Here is a 22,610-nt window from a genome sequence, read left to right on the forward strand (position 1 = left end):
ATTATGCCCAGAAGAGAAGTTTTAACAAGGCAACGGGGGTCAAAATATTTGGATATTGTCTAATCTTCTCAATTCATTCTTCTCTTTACCTGACAACTTTGGAGTCTTTGCAGATGATGTGCAGCTGGGCCATATCTCTGCTCTCCACGCTCTCGATCAGCCTGAGGGGCACCTGTAGGGGGAGACAAAGAGCATGTGTAATGGGCTCGGTGGAAAACAGCACAGCTACTAAGGTTAGCACCCTCAGTTCCGGAATAGACCAATCCTAGCAAGGCCTTTTCCCCATCACACTTTCAAGGCCTCTATCACACAAACCAACTATACACCTGACTTTGCCCACAGGAATGACAAGACTTAAATAATAAATGTGTGGCATTAAGGATGGTGCTTGTGCTGTCCCAAATCTGTCTCAACTTACTGCACAATAGCTGAGCAGTGTTGCAGGAAACTATAGCATTTCATTCTTTTATATGGATACAAGATGCAATGCATCCTTGCGTTGTAATGGAAAATGTGCCACTTCTGTGGCAACTTGGGCAATTTGCGTTTTAACACGAGGTACTCACAGATATTTCATTGTCCACATCTGGGTAGGTCTAAAGCACAGCGACAACATGGAGCACACAGAGAGGGAGGACACAAGACAAGAGGAAATGGAAAATTAATTAAAACCAGGGAAAAATAAGGAATGACAAGTTAAAAGGGAAAGAAACCATGAGTTTGAAGGATGTCAGATAACAGAGCGGATCACGCAGTGCGCTATTTGCCACGTGACCACATGACCTTGGCAAATTGAAATCATGGAGGGAAAGACAAACATGGACAGGAGCAAAGGGTAACAAAACAGCTTGAGAGAATGAGGATAACCTGTGAATGGGAGTGTGGGGCAGAGGTTGATTGTTGGAATTCATACAAGAGTTTGTCAAGGCTGCAAGGGTTAAGGTGGCTAGTCAGTATGATGGACATTGCAGGCATCTGATTTGTCTTTGCCCTTGCCATCTGTTCTAAAAATGAGAGACTCTCCGGAAAATGTGTCAGGGATTTGGGAAGGAGAAGCAGTTTTACTTCGAATGAATGAAGGCTGGATTTACGCTGCGTGGTTCAAGTGACAATTGCAACTTGGTGCAATATCAACGTCATTGAAATACATTGACTGGTGACGTATACACACCGTGCCTGCTCAAACTGAACAACCATGCAAAACAAAACAAAAAAAACTTGTGTAAATGTAATTTACATCAAAAGCACAGATCAGCAAATCCCAAATAATCAAACACAATTTGTAACAATTTTTAAAAACTGCAAATCCATGTGCATACAAATACATTGAATAAAAGGACTATGACATGCTTCGACTAACTTATTAAACATGCCAAAATAATTCCATCAAGCAATTATAGATTTTTTTCAAAACTGCCATGTCACTGCTTTTTGTTGAAATGTGACAGGCAAATAAGCACAGGATTTTGAGAATTTTGGGGAAGCACGCTGTCCTGTGTTCACAAGAATTCAGTGCTCTCACTGAGCAGCAGCCCAATCACATCCCCACCTTCATAACCAAAACGAGAGCAGACTGTACTAAGCTAAAATGTTCAAAGCAGTTCCTTGAAGAATGTGATATGCTCATAAATTGGACTTTTTAACACAAAGCAGAAAGTGAAAGAAAGCATTTTTCTTCGTTATGATAGATATAATCAGCATTATGAAGAAAAGTTTGTTACCATTTGACTTGCAAATAGTTCATTTGAGTAACTGATTATCTAAAATAGCTCTTTATAAACTATTAGTAGGAGGGGCGTCACATTTAAGGTAGATGGGTCGCACTAGTAGCCAGTTGAAGCTTATGCTAGCTAGCTGCTTCTGTAAGTAGCACGGAGCTTCCCTTGACTGCTGAGGAGCAATTTCAAACAACCAAAAATTAAAAATTGGCGTTTCTTGTATCAAAAACATATGACATTAAAATAAAAGAAAAGGCTTTAAGAGCCTTTGTGCAACTTCACTTGAGCAGCTAGCATGCAACATTCCGGTAATAATACAGTAGGACGATTCTTGGCTGGGCTGTGATTTTTTTAGTTTAGACCAGCCAACTAGAAAGAAGATATATTCTTTACACTTAGTCAACTATATTAAATGTTGATTAATGTTCTCATCAATTACAGTGAAAGTGCTTACACGATTCACTTTGATAATAATCCTCTAGACTTTACCTAGCTCAGGAAATCGGAGAATCTTTTCAAAATTCCCACATGATGGGAAACAATATTAAAAATCTTTGGTGGTAAATATAAATAGGCCAAGTTAAGCTGTCAGGTAATTGTAACGGACTTCCAAACAGGACAACGTGACACAAATCACATCACTCACCTATAGTTAAAACTGAACTAAAGTACAAGGGGTTGTGTTTGCGTTGGACCCCACATGACTAGCTGCGGCCCGGCATTGAACCAGTGACGTGGCAAGCCGGCTGACATGCCCACAATGTGATTAGTGGCTCGTGCATTGATCAAGGCAGCGAGTTGCCGCGAGAACTAATTGCACAACACATTGACTATCGACACTTCATACGTATGTCGCAGTAATATGCTTCAGTTCGGTGCAACGACAGGCTCACACATGAGCGGGACATTCTTCCCGGAATTGTTATGAGGGAGCAACCAGTGCTGCTGCGCTCCCCGCCTCCCGAGTCACAACACAGAGGGAGCGTAGGGAAATGTAGACCTCAGTCGCAGCAGCCACTCGGATGATTTATTATTTTTCCTTTTAATATATGGAACAATCACGACATGTTACATGCGTAACGACTTGGCGTCAGTGATTTCCGAAACATGTGGCAGCTCTGCGTTTTTTTAAATAAACGCAGATTCACAGTTCTGCAGTTCAATGTGATTGAGGCGCAAAATGCCACTTTTACTTCCGGATTTGGTACATGTATGTACAGTATATATTGGTGGACTTAGTACATACCTCTCCTTTATCGCAAAGTTGTGACCAAAGTAATAATTCTTTTGTATGAGTTTATTCTTTGAGATGGACTTACATTGATAACAGACTCCTTGAACTTGATGTGGAGTCTGTAGTTAGAAATGGCAATGACAGCCTCATCTGCATGGCCAAGATATTCCACCCCTTCCCCCTGAAGAACTGGGAAGGGGACCTGCAAAGACAACACACACAGATTAAAATAACACCGGTTGCAACAAAAGCATCAACACGCATCATGTGATTAAAAACAAAAAATACAAATAAGACAGCTGCGCCCTTTCCAACTCTAGAATCAGGTTCTCAATTGGAATGTTTATGTTGACATTAATATTCTGACTATTTTGTTCAGATATTACTAGCAATAAGACTGCCATGTAAACATTTCCTAATGATACACAGATGGACAAAATAATTGTTAACCTAGCAATGAAAAAAAAAACTCAGTGGTCACAGAAATAACTTGAATCTGACAAAAGCTATAAATAAAAATGTAATGAAAGTTAACTACCGAAAATCAGGCATTGCTTTTGAATTGTTCAACAAGATTATTTTGCAAAAATTGGCTGCGTGTACCACAATAGATGTGCCAGATGAAGCGAACAAGAGTTATAATCATGAGATCAGAAAGAAAATTATAGACAAGCACGTCAAAAGGTAAAGCCCATCTCCAAACAGCTTGATGTTCCTGAGATTACAGTTGCACATATTCCAAAATTAAAGATCCAGAGGACTGGAGCCAACCTCCCTGGACATGGCTGCAGGTGGACAATTGTTGACAAATAGAAAAGACGGATATTACGACTGGTAACAAAGGAGCCCAGGACAATCTCCAAAGAAATTAAAGGTCAATTCCAAGGTCAAGTTACATCAGAGTCAGATCGCATCATCCATAGTCATTTGAGCCAAAGTGAACTTCATGGGAGATGACCAATGAGGAAGGACACCACTGTTGGAAACAAATTGCATGTAGACACGCCACAAACCTTCTCGGAAAATGTCCTAGACAGATGAGAGACAAGACACATCAGCTCCATGTCCATGGTAATAATTCTGCTGAACCACAATTCAAAGTACCGGTAAATGTGATTCTCAGTGGTTATTTTCCATCACATTTTTATTTATTACTTATGTCGGATTCAAGTTATTTCTGTGCTACTGTCTCCGTGTTAACGGTTCCTGTACTGACTTTAAGAAGTTGAAAAGTATGATCATTTGAGATGAATATACTTCCAATATCCTGAGATATAAAAGCCCAAGATGCATTATCATGGTGCCATCACTGCTTAATCTGACAATTTGATGCTTGTTGCGACACCCATTTAGTCTTGACTCACATGTCCTGTTTTCACTCACGACATCTGCATGCCTGCACTAACATGTCTTCCTCTATCAACATGACATCGGGGAATGACCGGTTTCAAGCCCAGTGCCGCCGTTTGGCTGGTGATGAGACCGCACTAGCTTGTCCTGCATTATCATGCAATGCCGAGTCACGCAGGGGAGGATCCACTGATGCATGACGAAGAGGACATGCAGCAGAGCAGATGGGGATTATTGAAAAATACCAGAAAATCAAGATCCCTTTAAACATCACCCAACTGGGTTAACAGCACAGTCTTACTTAAATCATGTCGGCAAGTCGATAGACGGCAATACAAGTTTGGATTAAACATTGAACCACAACTGTTATAAAGACTGACAATAAATGGTTGTTTAGAGGAAATTCTCCAGTATAGTGAATCAAACTGTCACTGCACGTACTGTTGCATCCGCATTGTGTGTGTGTGCACATTGGTTGAATCCATGTGGATACATCTTAACCTGGGAATTGGAACACATGGTATACTGATACCAAAACAGTCAAATATAGGAAGTAGGCCGGCTGACACCAGCTACACAGGGAGGCCTCCTTTCATGAAAAAAAAAAATGCATGGATAAAACATTTAAACCAGCATATAGCTAAATGTCTAAAGGGTTTAATCAAGTTGATGGTGAAATATCTAGATTATTTGCAGTTTGGGAAAAAAAAAAACAACAACAACATTGTGATTTGAGCAGCAAAAATGAGAATGTGGGGCTTTTGGTCTTTGCGCTACTCTACGAAAGAGACCAAAAGACATCCTGCTGAGCACGCCATCGTTAACATGTTGTACAGCCTGATGGCTTTCAACCAGCTGCACTCCAAAAGTAGATGCATGAGTCACTGAGAGCCTGCGAGTGCAGCAGAAGATAGTGTCACATGTCCTCCACAGGACTTCGGCAGCAGAAATAATTTTGAAAAAGCGAGAGTGAGAATATAAGCGCAAGCGAGAGAGCGAGCGAGCGAGAGAGAGAGAGAGCGAGCGAGCGAGCGAGGCTCATGAATAACAGTGACTTGTGAGTCGTGACTTCCGGTTGAGGAAGCCGGGCAATGAGAACATGCAAGTATGCACAAACAGCTGCACGCATGCATCACAGCCGAGAAGGCAGCAGAGTGTGTTAAACGATATATTTAGTGGGGCATTGCCTGCAAGAAAACTCAGCTGTCAGTGAAGCTATCGTGGGAGTGCCTCCATGGAAAATGAGACGATATCAGAGCCCATGAGCAAGGGGGAGAGGAACCAACAATTAGGCAGACAAATGAAATGGGAGCCATTTCAAAATGCCCAAAATGAGAAAAATGACCATGTAACAGCAACGCCTGTTGTACAGTATCCATATGCCACGTTATTTTATGCGATGACCTTTGATCCAATTAAAGAATATTGAGTGATAAGCTGGGTACAAAGTGAAGCGCATCACGGTCAAATATGACTTCACTGGACAATTGTGAACGAAAAACATAATTACACACACAACTTCAACTGTGATTCAAATTTACAGTCTCATCAAAACTAGCGGCTGACAGTTGGCCAGTTATGAAAACTAGTTGCAGAACCCTACATACTCCGACACTTCAGTCAAGTCACTCCATCCCTCTAAATTGAAGATAAAACAATTTCAAACAATCACACCGTCTGGCAGCTGCATAAAGAAGGGGGAAAAAAAGTCACAAAACAGACTAAACTGTAGTCGTCATAATCTCATGAGGTCATAGTTCAAGTTTCAAATCATCCCCTTGCGGCATTTAGCTTTTTGTTGCTTTTAAGACACCTTTTCTTCAAATACCAAGCATGTCACGAGGACCATACACATAAGGTTATGTAAAGGGGACGCATGTAGCAATTCTCCAGCGTCCACAAAAGTGTTTCTATGAGTTATCAAATAATTTGGCGTTTTGCTTTTAGGTTGTAGAGTGGTGAACTTCTTTTTACACTTGTGACAGTTCAAAATTATTTAAAAAAAAAAAAAAAGATTTTTGCTTGATGCCTTTGAAATTAAAAGACATCAATTCCAAATGATCATAACTGCTCATTTTTTTTACTGTTACCAAATTGCCTAAACAGTTTAACCATTTAATCATGGCAACAACCTGACACGAGAATGGAAAAACTGGTTTTTGCTACATGTTTTTTTATAAAGAAAAATTGCACTGTATTTCATAAAAAACAAAACTTCAAGAAATCAACTGTTTTTATGAAATGTAACCAAACAGAAAATTACACATGCACCCACTGTTGTGCAATCAAAAATGTAAAAAAGTGTCAATGCAAAAGATGCACTATTTTTAATTTAAAAAAAAAAAAAAACTCGAGTGGTAAGCACCATCCTCAATTCTGTTACCGTCAATATCATCATTGTCTACAAACACATTTTAAACATATCACCTTCCACTGGTTCAAAGTCCATCTATATCACTACCGTCACTTATTTCAGAGCTCCTGCGATCGCCTGCGTGTCCGCCATTATCCTTGAAAAAATTCTGCGATATCAACAGAGGGCTCGCAACACCGTCACACGTATATTCTGATGCATTTCATTGGCTAAGGACCGAGAATTGGATAAAAAAATAAAAAAAAAAAAAAAAAGACAATGACGTGTACACTCTCCCAGCTTCCAAAGGTAAAAAGACGCAACAGCACTCTCGGCTTTAGTGGTAGAAACGCAGTTATGCGCTCGCGGCCTTAATGGGTTCATAGGGGCGAGGCCTGGTGATTGACGTAGAGGTTGGTGAGTAATCTCCATGCTCCTTGCAAGTGTTTGCATTTTGTATTCAACTGTTCAGCGCGACTGTTGCTCACTCTCCTTACCTTCCCACTAACTCGAGCAGCAGTATACCTGAAGTTCACTCGTAATTCCGATGTTGGCTTGCAATACAAAGCAAGAAACTGACCAGGTGTCAGCTCGACAACTCAAAAAAAACTTTGGGCACTCGTACCTCAACATGCCTTTCTTTTATGTATTTAATTATAAAAATATTTTAAAATGAGAAAAATCATGTCAAAATCAAAACAAATAAGATCTCCACCAAGTGTGTGACTTTTGAAGTTCGACTGCATTGATTCTTGGGCCCTTGTTGAATTACTAATTAAAATGGTGATTTAAATTCACTGAAAAAAACAGATCATTTTCTGCTGGGGAGAAACGTGTGCCTTATTTGTCTGATAGATCATATGCAATTTGCTCAGCCCTTTCTCATGAAGAGCTTCTACATGTGGACTGCAACTACTGAAATGAATTGATAAGGGTACTAAAATCAACGCAACATAAAACAGGAGCTCATGTTGCTCACGTGTGTGTTATTACCCACATGGACAAAGCAGTTTATTTGTTTATAGTGTTGTCAAATTACCTGAGCATAGAAGACCTTTCACACTGATTATTTTTCTTATGTCTGGCCTATCTCCATGCTGCAGCGTGCCCCAGTGTGTGTGCAACAACCATCTACAGGCAAAACTAAACGTTTGATTAATGTGCCCTTTAAAATGGGAAAACTACAGTGCAACAACTGACTGCACATCAATGATTTATTAACAGACCCATTCGTGCAAATGTGGACACAGTTGCTATCAAATGATGTGAGTAGGATAAGAATAGGAAAACTGTGCCAAATCAAGACACACATGCCAGTGTTTTCAACACTATGTCACTTGGCATTGTCGATTACACATACCGCGTCTTTGTACTTTAATGTTTTCCCATAAGCCTATTGTCTGTAGTGACAATTGACTATTCAAATTCCTACTTTTATTAGTGCTGCCACATGCAAAGGCAGTTTTTTTTTTCTTGGCCACTGTGTGCAACTTTGTGTGTTTTCGTGAAAGATGACAAAAACTACTTTTCCACTGAGGTTTGCGGATGGGTGTGGCACAGACGAAGGAAAAATAGTTTGAGTGCAGACTCAGATCACCATCATTGCCACTGTGAAAACTAATATAAAATTGGAAGTGTCACCCACTTGGAGTTCAATACAGTCGTGGCTCAGCACCTGAGGAATCACCTCTTTGGATTTTTTCTTTTGGTACAAACAATCCACAATGCCAGGCCAAATTTCATTTGAGGAGAACAGCGCAAGATGTCAAAACTGTTGTATTACAAATGCGCAGATCATTTGACATTGGTGACTTAAATTCTAAAAAGAACATGTTTAAAATGTTGCATCTAATCACCTATAGACTCACCGCATTTACATACATGTTCGAAGCCGCAAGAATATGACATCAGCCCCTCTTGCCTGCCTTATTTACTGATAAAACCTGACAATCAGGGACTACTGTTCAAAGGCAGTGTAACAGGCAAAAATTAATGAGTACTGGTTGGTGCCAGCCTGACACACCTGCTTACACCTAAACTTCGTGATGTCAATTCACCCAATTCATTCTCTGAAGAGGCAAGAATGTTGATGGAGTGTGCCTTTTTTTTTTTTTTTTTTAAATCTATTTTAATCCACAGGAATGTAGCTAAAAGTGTTTACCAAATGAAATGAACTTAAAACGATGTTTGACAAGGGTTTGGCTAAATATTGTTCCATTTACCTGAAGACTTTCATCCTCCTTCACCAGCTCCTTCTGGGGGAACAGATCCTTGGCCTTGATGTACTCCAGACTGGGAGGCCCCTCTTCACCCTACAAATAAACAGATAAAATAAATGCCATCATTCTATGGTAGGTTGACACATTACGAAAAGGAAAAAACGACTCCGGGGTCTCTAAAAAGTAATAGTAAAGACACATACACTGCAATATAAATAGAACACGAGTGGTCATTGAACAAAGGAATGTCAGTACAAATCAAATAAGGTTAATATGTTCCCAGTGTCCATCAGGGTGCTTGGCCTTTGATGTGGAAGATACGCCGAGCAGAAAATTTCACAAGGTGCACTTACTGCCCCAAACGTCAGGCAAGTGATTAAACATTGACCACCAGAAAGCAAAAATTCAATATAAAACATGGGCAAAACTTGCTGCTATTCCAGAGGGAAAAAAAATAAGTAGGAAAAAGGTACAGCATACTCTGTTTCCATTAGGCAGTCATGATTTTTGATGCATCATTCATCAAAGCGTCCTGACAATCCTAAAATCAATCTTGCAATTACATTGGATCATTTAAGATGCCATATTATGGAAAATTGGCAGTTGTAAATGCTTGAATACATTGCTCTGGAAAGAGCAAATATGATTCAATCAATTTAAGTGGATAAAATTCAAAATATTAGATATTAAAAAAAAAGCAAAAACTTGTTGATTTCATCACATTTATTTATGAAATTTGTACTGGTGGCCCGGTCGGGCCAGCGTCAGTGAATTTCGGGTGGCTCGACACAGTTACATGGTGGCCACAGGCCATTTTTAATGTCAGATGCTGAGTGTGCTGCAATTCTTGGTCTGTGATACAACAGACGAGAATGTCCAGATGGAGAAACACAAACGTTACCTTGAAGTACAAAGCAACGGTCATACTTTGTGGAAAAGCAATTATGTTAAATCCTTCTCAATGGCAATTATTGAAGAGGACCATGTGTTCGATCGCGAGGCCTCAATTATTAACAATCCAGTACCTTGGTTGGTATGCATGACTGAGCTGTTTTTATTTTCGAGCACTTTTTACTAAATCCTCTTATGACTTGATGAGTCTGAGGCATATGCTAATGCTACATCCTGCGTGGATGGGTTTTTCCTCTACCAATAGTACATGGCCTTGATTGTGTTGGTCTTAAACACATACCATTAAATAGACATTTAATGGTGTCAGTTGAGCAAAAAAAAAAGAACATCACTCGAGTCACTGACACTGAAACTTATCCCGTCATCACTTACAGAGAACAACAAAGTCAGAGGCAAGGTGCCTCGGTATGACAAGATTAAAAAAAAAAAAAAAAATCTGAGACATCAACTAGCTCCCAAATATGGAGCACAGCTGGCCCGAGCACAAGTCTTTTTTGCCTCGTCACTGCTGTTAGCCTGCAAACCCTCCTCCACCTTAGTCCAAGTGAAAATGAAAGTGCTGAACTTGACAGGCATGTGCATATAAGCTCTATTTTCAAATATCGACGTCACACGCTGTCTTGATGCTCTGATAACAGTGATAAGTTACAACTAGAAGCCTTGCAGGCCTGATGTAGCAGATCAGTGAAGAGATTAACGTACCAATACTCTTAAAAAAAAAGAAATTAAAAAAAAAAAAAAAAACTTGAAAAACAAAAATCTAATAATCTGTGTAACACAAAAAAAGCTAGCAGAGGGATCTGGAGAAACAAACGCACAGGCTCCAAGAACAAGTGTCTGGTTGTCATGGCAACAGCAATGGCTTGATGTTAAATCATTTAGAAACAAAGAAAAAAAATGTCTCTCATGACTCCTAAGATTACTAAATCTGACTGAGGCTTTGTGAGCAGATTAGCGAACCACCATCTGATGCCTATGCTACTTTGTGAACATGTGCAATATGCAACCTGTATATTTCTGAAAGGCTGCTCTGCTTATAAATAAGGAAGACGAGGGTTGGCACATTTCCCAAGATATAAGACATAGTGGTCACCGAGTGCAGACGAAGGCCAAAACGAATATGAAAAATGTAATAAAAGTAAAATGAAATTGGAGAATAACCAGAATATTGTTTTAACAAGAAGAGCCAGGCCGTGCTGCAGACTACATTAATGGGTCAAGAACAAGGACAGAGCATGACAAATCTTTCCAAATGCACCTCTCTCCCCATCCCTTCGCTGGCAATATAAATATTTCATACGCCACAGTGTACTGAAGGTTCTGTCCAATCACAGTCTCAGAACTACATGTCAGAACTGAGGGTATTGGAGACTGGGTTTTTCACAAATACGATACAAACAACTCATCTTAAACAAAATTGAGGAACGAACTGCAGATAGACTAACCATTTTACTACATGTACATAATTTTATTTCTCAGTGACGGCATTGGTACCGGACGGTGCCGCTGTACAGAGCTGAAAATAAATCTTTCAAAAGATTTGGCTATACTTGCATCCTTAATTCATTTAGCTGGTGCCCATAAGTGACAAATATTTTCAATTCAATTCCAACAACTCAATGAAAAATCTTTATAGCTCCTTTTGGTCCTGAAAGCATATTGTGGAAAAAGTGAATGAAGGCGTTTTATAGCAGCAGTCGGACTACAAAGGTGGTGACGATGAGAGCAATATGCTACATCCTAATTTCACTAGAGGACAGGCGGAGTGTTCATCCATTTAGAAGAGCACGGACAGTAAATTATACAGCCAGTGACGCGGAAAAAGAACTGATGACTCAGCAGAACCGCAGACGCTTGAAAAGCATCATAAAATTGAGAAATGAAACGGCTGCTCGTGTGAGGTAAAGAAACAAACCAAGGCTTTCTTTAAATTCAATGATAAAAGTCTATTACTTCAACCAAAACTATTGCCAGTAGTTTGGGTTAATGTTGAGCGTCACCATCTCTCATTTGTTTGCCTGACCATGACCAAGAGCATTTGTGCTTAATGGCATTCAGTTATATTCCTATGATTTAGCCTTGAGGAAATTAGCATTGTGGTTCAATGGCATCTGTGTATGCCACACTGCATTCATTTTTCAGAAGCTTGCGCTCTATTCTGTTCTTAGACTGCTTTTGCACCAGAGAAACACATCACCACACCATTACTGTATGTTAAATATAGTACTACGTTTAAGATGGCTTGGCCGGAACGTCCTTATTCAAACATGGACGATTGGGTGAATCAAACAAAGGCACAAACCAACGCATACTTTCAAGCTGCAAATCTATTAACTGTTCTCTCAGCTTGCAACAACGGGTTGCAAGACTTGCATTCATGTTTTGACTCAAATCAGCATAATGGCCAATTCAGCTGCCCGATTATTATTTGCATCCATGATTTAAGAAAATATTTTCCTTTGTCAAACTCCGTATTACGTTACTACTCTTGTTACCTGGTCTGCCGAGGCATCTTCTAGGGCGTGCAGTTTGCAATGTTAAAATGTTACGTAAAACATTGACTCTACCGTATTTACATCAAAAGTCTTTGTAACTATTTTGAAATCAAACAATGAACGAATCAACTTGCATTTCAAGTTCCACTGTACAGGATGAGCAATTCGTCATGTTGTAAAGCCAAAGTCAGTCTTGATGGGACGGCGACAAAAAGGGACTGAACATCACATAGACAGTTCACAATTCATAAGAGTTCCCAGATGTTTTCATAACAGGTCTGTGACATGCTTTTATCAAAACACAACAAGGACAAAGAATTAGAGGACCCCTTTAGCCAGGTGCCCAAACTATTGCCTTGCTGAAATTAGCCAGTTTCAGTCATGCCTCATGCAAGCGAGAGGAGGGTGGAGGCCTCTCCTTGCGGGAGCAGATACCAGAATGTGGGGAAAGAAAGCATCTGATCCTAAAGCCAAGGAAACATTCACACTTGTAGAGGCAGTCCTTCATACAATGCACTGTGTGTACATGTCATTGACAAATTGCAATGTCACAACTCAGCAACACTCGGAACGAGTGTAAAAAAAAAATAGGCTGGTGAAGATGTTTAATTTCACACGTGATGGTTGGACAGGTACTCCAGAGATGCAACAATTTGTCTAATAGGCAGTTAGTCCATTTTCCTTAATATTTCCGCTTTGAATGTGAAAATAAACCAATTCATACTTATGTAGTTATTCATTCAAGAATTTAAAGAAAACATGAAGTCATATGAACAAAAGAGGCTTACTAAGCGTCCATCGAATCATTAAACGCCATAGACTAGCAAGAGTCTTGTTCCTAGCCCTCCTCAGCTTATTCACCACTAGAACAAAAGATGGAAACTAAGTGAACCACCTGTTCCGTATAAGTCATTGTCACTAATAGCTTGGTACATCCCGACACTCTGAACTCTTTACTGCAGGGAACACGTATGAGCACTAAGGCTGTCAGCGTAACACGTTTCATCTGAGCAACACACATTTTAACCACCGGCCTCCTGGCATCCAATCAGGATCAGCGGGCAGACAGCTCAGATCCCCACCCTACAACGCAGTGGCGTGAGGACTTTCACAAAAGTAGCGTTTTCATCACCACCTTACACATGACAAGACACTTGTAGATGAAGTCTGCAATGGTTACTCAATAACTGCAGCGCTCACGTGTATCAAGCAGCACCACGAACCCCCCCCTCCCCTCAGTGATTGGCAGGCAGGCCCACTAGCAAGTTAGGGTGAGACGGGCTTTGATGCACAACCATCAAAAAACAAAGTCATGAATAAAAAAATAAATAATATGAAGAAATAAATGCCTATGGACTTACAAAGCAATTGAGCATGGAGCAGGATGCTCTTCCTGCAACGCTCATGTCGAGGTGACGTGGAGCTGTGCTTGGATGACACGCAGCCTATGGAGGAGCAGCACGACCACCGCACGAGGAGCCGGCACCATCATTCTTCTCCTCAACCCGATTCTCGTCGTCACTCCTCTTCCACCACCAATCCCCCTGCTTAACTTCCCTTAAATTTACAGCTTCTCGCGGAGGGCTGCGGGACAACACGCCGGTCCCGGTTCTTAAATCAGGGATTCATCGCACCACACCACACCCCCTCATAGCCATGTGTCAAGACGGCCCCTGCTGCGCAGCTGAGAGAGTGGCCCGATAGTCCTTAAAGATACAAAAAAAAAAAATAAGGCAGCAGTCCACTGGGTCAGCCGAGTCGAGGTGAAAACAATAGCGGTGAGATGGATGCGCCCTGTGCTGTAGTAAGTGGAAGCAAGGTGGGGGATAAAAAAAACACGAAGAGAGTGAGAGCTGGTATGGCAGAGGGAGATGCCAGCCAAGCTCCGCCCTCTGCATTAGCATCAACATCCCTCTCTCATATTCACACGCTCACATTTCTCCTCGAGTCTCCCTCTCATCTCTGTACTCCTCCCCCACTCCCTCCTTGTTCACCCTTCACCGACATCTCATAAATACGCCGCTCCCTCAGCAACGAGGCAAGGTACAGCTCGCGCTAGCGCCGGCGCGCAGGGAACACTCTTGCTCCTATGCGTGCGCCATCCGCCGTGCTGCCTTGATGAATCGCACAGCTGTCAGCGGAGGCTGTGCTTAACAAAAAAAAAAAAAAATAATAATAATAAAAGAGAAACCCATTCTCATAAATAGAGCACCCTGGTTGGACAACAGAACATCATTTGATAGCACGTGATTTGGGGGGATAAATTGCAGTGCAGCGGATAGGAAGGGGAGGGCTTGCTAAGGAAAGTGACTATGCGGAGATCTCCAGTGACACAGCATTCTACAAACGCCACGTCTTCCTGTCCCCTAGCTAAAAACGTGGCTGACAGGTAGTCTATTGCTTTCATCCAAAGCATATTCTATTTTCTGAAGGTCATAATATTTCAATGGTGCCTACATTGTCCCATACAACACAGGTGGACACGCGCACCTCATCCGTCACCACCCCATGGCTGCACTGGCAAGTCGTGACACCCTTTCGCCATCAACTGTATGACCTCACATTATTTAACACACAGGACATATGCACCATATGTCCTATCTGTACAATAGGCGTACAGAACCGGCAAAAATGGAAGATAAGCTTGCTCTCATAATCAAATTACACGTGTGCAAAGCCATAAATGTACTGGATGTTTTGTATTTTACAAGAATAAAAAGGTAAGAGAAGGAAAATAACATTTCAGTTGAGTGCTCCAAGGAAAGGACTTTGATAGTCTTTGGAGGAAATCAGATCATAAACTTCCCAAAAAACATTCATCATCATTCTGAGAATTAAAATTGTCCATTCTAATATAATGCATGCAAACAGACCAACAGAAACCAAATTCCACACATATCCCTTTTTTTTTTTTTCTTTATATGTGGGATTATATGGTACTATATATCCAAATGGTAATTTGATTTTGCATTTTGAAAGCTTTTATTGCAGCATAATCTAACCATCCAATCATCTGTTTGCCATCCCCTTGTCCTGTTGCAAGCGAGCTGGAGCCTATACCAGCTGACGTTTGAGAGGCGGGGTACACCCTGGACTGGTCGCCAGCCAATTGAAGGGCTAATAGACAAACATTCATACTAATACTAATCAAGTGCAAAAACCAACAATGAATGTCTTTGTTTAGGAAAGCAGGACACCCAAGATACCAATGTCTACAACATTTCGACGCCACTATAGACAACTGCCCTGTATGTGAATTTGAACATGCACAACCAAGGAGGACTCTAACAACATTAAAGCGGCAAGTACCTGCAAAAAAATTGAAATATAAAGCCACATTCTGGAACATTTTCCACAAATTAGGTTGGCTGCTAGAATAATTGCAGAACCCGTCGTACGTGAAGAACTGCACTGACCCTGATACGAACCAAATTCAAGGCAAGCATTCAAGGATAAAAATGCAGGCTGTTTACTTTATCAACTGGGAAGACAATTCCTGGTAACATACTGTATTACCTCTACAAAAGAGGTTATGTTGGGATGCAATTCCTGCCAGTTGGACAAACACTAAGGAAATGCCCCGAGTAGTTTGGATATTTACTGTAGTTCAATGACCGAGAATGAACTATAGACTGACAAAAACATACAGGTGACTCATGTAGGCCAGCAAAACAAACTTCCATCCACAGTAGCCCGTCCTGCTAAGTGCTAAGGGGTAGCGTTACCATACGTTCCAACTCTCGAGGCAGGATAAAATAACACCATTGTCCGAGCTTCCCTGCCGGCATTATCCATCTTCCAATACGGCAGCGCGCGTGGAAAACAATATGAACTCAATACTTCCCTTATTGTTTTGGTGAGAACACTGAAAGCAATTAATCGCTGCTTCACAAGACTGGATTATAGGGATCCTATTACCAATGGAGCAAAATGTCTTCTAATCCCACCTGAAAGAACACGACCCAAGACAACCGAGAAGAGAAATTAGCATAACCAGTGATACTACAGAAGTTCATAGATGTCACAAAGTCTTCAAATACTGCTTTCCACTTTGCCAACCCACCTGAAGTGCAGCCACAAATGTCACGGATAATGTAAGCGCCGCTGTTGAGAAATGTGTAAAACTGACTGTGAGGACACGGCTAACCCTGGGCAAACTGAAGTCCGTGCTCTCTCATTTACATGCCTGGGCGGGCACATTATTTGCTCATCAGCCACGCCGTCAATTAAACCAACTGCTTGATTGTGTGCCCCATAAAAGCAAAGCGCTGGGCGGCCCGCCATGTTTGCATTCTGTCCACCGAGTTGACCGGGAATTTTGGGACACATATCCTCCTACCACATCTCCCTTCTGTGCTGAATAAAAGCTGTGCCTATGAGTCTCTTTTAAATCATTTTGTGCCTCATCTGGTTGCCATTAGCTTTCTGTTGTTGTGCTGGCCGAGAAAGAGCAAGGACACTGGCTTTGTCTTATTAAGATGATGCCTTTCCTTTCAAATAGGAAATCATCTCTCCAGAAACTAGTTGGCATTTTTCATTTCAGTTTTCCAACAGTGGCCCTTCAATCCTTACATATTTGCGACTGCCAGCAGTGAGTTCAGAGGCCTTCCACAGCTGATGTGGAGCATTTCAGGAAATGTGTTTGCAAAAACGCAGCAAATACAATCATGTCTAGAGGGCTTGGATGTGACATGGAAAAACATACATGATTATTATTATTTTTTTAATTATTTCAAGCATCTCGAACAATTACCGGTACAACTCCGATAGGCAGAGTTGCGACACGATCAAGGAAATAAACTGCTTGTATTCACGTTAATAGCCTGATTTGTCCAGTCACGCAAGAATGTGAAACAAAAACGTATACAGCAGAGGAGGCGTTACATCTGCTTCGACATATTGACGAGGTTGAGTCTGATGATCAGTGGTCGCTGGATGGTTTTGCTCACAGCGAATGTGAGCGAGCAGTTTTCCCCGCCCAGCCCTAGCAAAGTGGAGCCGTGACACGTGGATTTAGGCTGTTAGTCGTGACATTTTTGGCTGGACAGGCCAGACAGTCAAAATCAATAAAGAAATAAGCTAATGTGGTTCTTGTTGACAAGAGTTGCTCAAGGGGTGTGTTCAGGACGGGGTTGTTTTGTGTAACATACTTCCGGTTTACTTCCTGTTCTTGCAAAGTGATGTTCGGTAGTCTTGCGACACAACTAGTGCGTCTCCTTTCCTTCGGCACCACACTCATACTGTATGTTTCATAACAGCTGACCCGCAATCAGCAAAATAACCACACGGGATAGGAGTCGATCCAAACACCTGTTTCCCATTCATTTATATTAAAATATACTCAAGAGAATTTTAATAAAACACAATACCTTTATTAGCTACGCAAACATCGAGTAATAAACTTTTTGGGCAATGACGCCATTGTCCGGGCGCAAACGCAGCGCAAGCCATCAAAATGGCGGCTCTGGTAGAGCTAGTCCTAGTATTAAAGTGGAATAACTCAACTTGGTTCAAATCAGCAGGATTACGGTTCATTTCGATACGCCTGAATTCAATAGGGTATGATGCAATGAGTTTCTTCGCAGATATAATTCTCCATTAAACGGCGATTAGATGAGCATCTTGATACATTTTGAATTTGAATGATTCGACTTGGTTTGATTCGATACACTCACATCTTTTTAACCCATTAAGGACGGGAGCACATAACCGCGTTTCTACCACTAGAGCCGGGAGCGCTGTAGCGTCTTTCTACCCTTAAAGGCGGGAGAGCGTATACGTCATTTTCTATTTATTATCTAATTCTCAATCTCTTAACCAATGAAATGCATCAGAATAGTGACATTGCAATCACTAATCTGCTGCCTGAACTGGAAATGTGCAATGAAAGATTTAAAAAAAAAAAAAAAAAAAAGACAATATCTCACAGGAGTACACCCTGTTGCTGAACATGTTACAACACAATGCATTTTGTCTGGGCATGTGAGAGTGGAATGCCACTTCCTGTTTGAGGGCAGCGTGTCCCGGAATATTTTGTTTGTGTGTGTGTGTGTGTAAAAAACACACTGTGAAGAAGCAGAAGCATTTGGAACAAACACCCACACCACCTTGCTCATTTGCTTACCATGCTGAAGACAGTAGGCGTGGGTGCTCCTCGTCCCGCCCTCTCCGCCTGTCTACTGGGCTTGGCCTTTCCACTGACAACTCCTGCCAACATAGGAAAAACATCAACTTTAAGATACAGTGGGTGTGTGCGGAAAGATGTTTGTGCGTGGGCGGTTGAGTAGTGTGCACCGAGCGTGCAATTGCAAAAGGAGCTAGATTGAAAAGTGGTTCTTCCCTGGCCTTAAGTACAGCATGCAGAGTAAAAACTGGCACTAAATTCATAAAATAATTCACAAGACAGTGAGGTTAAAGTAGTTGCTGGAAACTACAAGCAGTCATCGGCGATGGGAGCAAGTTTGCGTAAAGACAGAACATCCAGTCCTGCACAGAGATGTGCAGGTTAATGCATGTTAAGAAATGGGGCCAAGGGAATAAATTGCACGTTTCCACTCCACACCCAACAAACAAACTGGTGCTCTGGCGTGGATGCCTGCAAATGCATGACAACCTCCTCCTGCAAATCATTATAACAACTGGTTAGCTACTATGAGAATTTTGAACCGCTCCGCTGACCGTGAAAGCGAGAGGTTTGGCCAATCGGATAAAGGTATGCAGCGCAGATGAGATTAAACTGTTCAACAATTCAGAATTTGATGACAATTCTCCTGAAAGAATGAGCCTCTAAAATCTCAAAGCACTTATTCAAACAGATGGACGGCTATCAAGGACGACGCCACCCCAGGTATCAGCATATCGCCTCAGCACAACGCACGAGAGTTCAGTTCAGTGACCAACTGAGGCTGAATTTACACTGCATGGCTCAAGTGACGCAATGCCGATGTTTTGCTGTCAAGTGGCACAATTAGCCTATTCGGGGGGGGGGGGGGGGCATAAACTGGAGAAACCTCATCAATGCATTCCTGACATCATTGAAACGCACCAATGCATGATTAATAAACAGCCGCGTCATCTCAAACAACAAATTTAAAAAAAAATTATATACACACCCGCGGCAAATAAAAACTACAGAGTAACCATTGACAATAAAATATGCTCCAAATACTGTATGCTATATTAGGAAGTGTATTGATGATGAAATTAGCAAAATAAACGTCAAGATTGTGAAGAAATATGGAGGTTACTCTACTTTAAAATCTATGGGGGAAGAGTCAGCTCAGGTCAACTAAAACACTATTCAACTTTGATTATTTGGATTTTTTATTTTTATTTTGTTTATTCTGTGTTGCCAATGTCCGGTTTTGGCACTCGACATGCAATTTGGGCATCCGAGCATGACAGTTGTTTACATGCTTGTCAATGTGAACACAGCCATATTGGATATGATGTGAGGGACGGAGCTTGTGTCTACTCAAAATTTCAACTTGTGGAGGCAGAGGTTCACTGAGTGCGCATGGACACATCAGCAAAAACTATATTGATGCTTCACAGAGCAATTAAGTACTGATTGCCAGAAGGTTATGCCGTTAGCTAACGCTTAGCTGTGGTTTCCGTGACTTTTGGCTTCTCACTAATCCATCCAACAAAAACTCAATGCAGATCTGCTTATCTTGCACAAAGCCACCACTGTTGAACAACAGTGGGGCAGAAGTGTGAAATAAAATAAGCAGATTGACTTGGTGGCTTAATTTCACACTTGATTGCTAAGAAAGCACTCTAAAGAACCAGTTACCTATGTAAATGTCCCCTTTAAATTTAAAGCTGCACTGCGCAGGATTTTGCCGCAGGATTTCTTTACAATAGCCTTTTCATTTGACCAGTTATGACACACAAATCTTATAAATAGCAGATTAACACTTTAGCTGTTCACAATGGGTATTCTTGCAAGGCTCTAGATAATTTTCAGACTGGAATCGGGTTCCATATTCCCATGCTCATTTTGCAAATGTGACATCATGCATGTTCTCGTCGTCGTCTCACAGAGACGCGACCCGAAGCTATTTCGCAATAACGGAAAATATAACTGCTCAGAAAAGACCACCGTCTAGCATGCCCCAGACACCCACAGTTTCTCCAAGGAAGGCCCAAAAAAAGGAAAACCATGACAAGCAGAAAAAACAAAAACAAAACAAACAAACAAACAAAACAAAAAAAGAACGAAACTTACAAGTGACCGACGCTGGGCAAGAACTCGGGTAAACATTGGTTTCGCATTTGAGTGGTGGACAGTACCGAGATCGGACTTGGGCTTGAAAAGCAAAGCGCAAATGGCTCTCTTTCTACTCCAAAAGGTAAGAAGTGATATTAGCATGAACGGAATGCCAACAATTGATGAAATTGAAAGTATGATGTTATGAATAAAAGACGTTCCATTCCGCGGTGTTGCGTTCAGGGTAAATGTCACCCTAGTTTCCTCTGTAATGATAGCATATTGTAGCCACAGCATGCTAGCGGAATTTAAACGCCATTATGCCGAGGGCATTCACGGCCATATCACACTGAGCAGTGAATGTTTGGGTTTTTTTCCCCCTCAATCGCCATTTGTTACGACGATTCCAGCCTCTGTGCTGAGTCTATCAGTCGTGCTTCTACGAGAACATGCATCGTGCATGCAAAGAAAAGAGTGTGCAATTTCATTTTTCGGCCACAAGGTGGGAGTAGCGATTAGAAACTTGAAATCCTGCGGAATGCAGCTTTAAGACTTGAATGTTTAATGTTAACAGTGGCTAACTTATTTCTTCACACTTGACATTAAGAATGTTTCATTGATTGTATTGTTAAAAAGGGTTTTATGCTGGCAAGGTAAACTGTATCGAGTTCCACCATTTCCAAGTTGGGCATTGCATTGAGCACAACAGATCAGTTGACCAGAATGTAGCATGTAACACACGTAGAAAGGCAGACATAACATACACGCTGTTGACTTTATTGCGCCTTGACCTCGATGTTATGTGGAAGCGACACACCGAGCACAAGGACAACTTTAAAACCGACATTTTTCACAGTACAGAGCTGATGCCTCACTTCCCTACGCTTCCCCCTCAGACACACCCCCTTCTACACACGGCCCCGCGGAGAGGAAAAAAATAAATAAACTGCTTCACCAACACTCCAAAACTCAATGGAAACAACTTACCCCCGACAGAGCGCAGAGTCCTTGGGTCCTGAGCAACTCTGCCGAAACCTTCGACAATTTAATTGTCGGAGTTAAACGCTCAATGCCTTGCAAAGTAGCAGTCGTTGTAGTCTCCCATACACAGGCACACACACAAACACACTGAGTGTTATCCAGGGCATGACACACCTCCCCTCCCTCTCCTTGTGTCTAGTACTTACTCTGGCTTCCCTCCCACTCTTTCGTGCCAAATTTGCCAATGTGAGAGAAGCAATACGACTGGGCATTCAACTCACGTTCACGTATGACTCAATAAAAGAAAACAGGAAAGGCCTCTACTGTAAGTGGACCATGAAAAGTAACGTGCAGTCAAGCAGAAACAGTTTATATTACTACAATTTTCACTGTAACAACGCAAATTGGGTGGAGTCAATGCTTTGAACTCTTAAAACATATCAAAAGTCTTTCTGGGTTTTATGTTTTGGCTTTGTTTGTACAAATGCATCGACAGGGTGTGGCTAGTGTGTTTGCTTTATATACAGGTGCCTCAATAAATTTGTGGAAAACGTCATGTTAGTAGTGCAATTCAAATTGTGGATTTCATGATACAGATTTACTAAACACAGGAAATATTTTTACAACTTTGAGAAATATATCTTGGAGCAAAGGGAAATGCCAAATCCCCCATTAAGAGATTAGAAAATTAAATACACACATTTTTAAAAATAGAAATTAGGGAGGATTCCAGTGTCTAAAAAGTCATTTCCAATGTGTTTAATGAAATTGACTGAATAGAAATGTTTTTCAACTGAACTACTGAAATAAAGATTTAAAACTTAAACAAAACGTTGAAACTATTTCCACCATTTTCTACACTTATATGCATTTTTGGATAGTTAAATGAGATGCAACTGTACAGGCCCTCTATTTCAGACAAGATGGTACATACATGTATAGGCCTGCACTATTTTGGACAGATCAACATTTTATAATGCAGCGAAACCCAACATTTTGATTTTATGTATTTTTCCAATTCAAACATCAATCCCAACCCAATATGAACTAAGATAGTGCACAACATGCAGTATAGAAAAGTAATGTAGCAGCATTCACTATAAAAACAGTTACTATTACTATTATGAAAAGTTACA

General features: G+C 41.1%; 1 protein-coding gene across 5 annotated transcripts in view; it reads right to left on the minus strand.

Annotated features, from left to right (window-relative positions):
* The window catches only part of mtmr4 (myotubularin related protein 4), a 36,498-nt gene that overhangs the window by 12,615 nt on the left and 1,273 nt on the right, over positions 1–22,610 (minus strand). The window contains exons 1-6 of one of the 5 annotated variants that reach the window (XM_086012369.1): positions 21,481–21,645; positions 18,406–18,488; positions 8,878–8,967; positions 3,038–3,154; positions 567–596; positions 90–172 (exon numbers count right to left, since the gene is read on the minus strand). In XM_086012369.1, coding sequence (XP_085868495.1) covers positions 90–172; positions 567–596; positions 3,038–3,154; positions 8,878–8,967; positions 18,406–18,408 — 323 coding nt within the window. In that variant the 5' untranslated portion in view covers positions 18,409–18,488; positions 21,481–21,645. Of the gene's footprint in view, positions 1–89; positions 173–566; positions 597–3,037; positions 3,155–8,877; positions 8,968–12,415; positions 12,537–13,642; positions 14,248–18,405; positions 18,489–21,480; positions 21,646–22,610 lie in introns of those variants that run through there. The other 4 variants (XM_086012368.1, XM_086012366.1, XM_086012367.1 and 1 more) reach the window with 4 other exon arrangements.

Source organism: Filicampus tigris, chromosome 17 (assembly GCF_054856515.1).
Source record: "Filicampus tigris isolate MCC_2025a chromosome 17, RoL_Ftig_1.0, whole genome shotgun sequence".
Classification (NCBI taxonomy): domain Eukaryota; kingdom Metazoa; phylum Chordata; class Actinopteri; order Syngnathiformes; family Syngnathidae; genus Filicampus; species Filicampus tigris.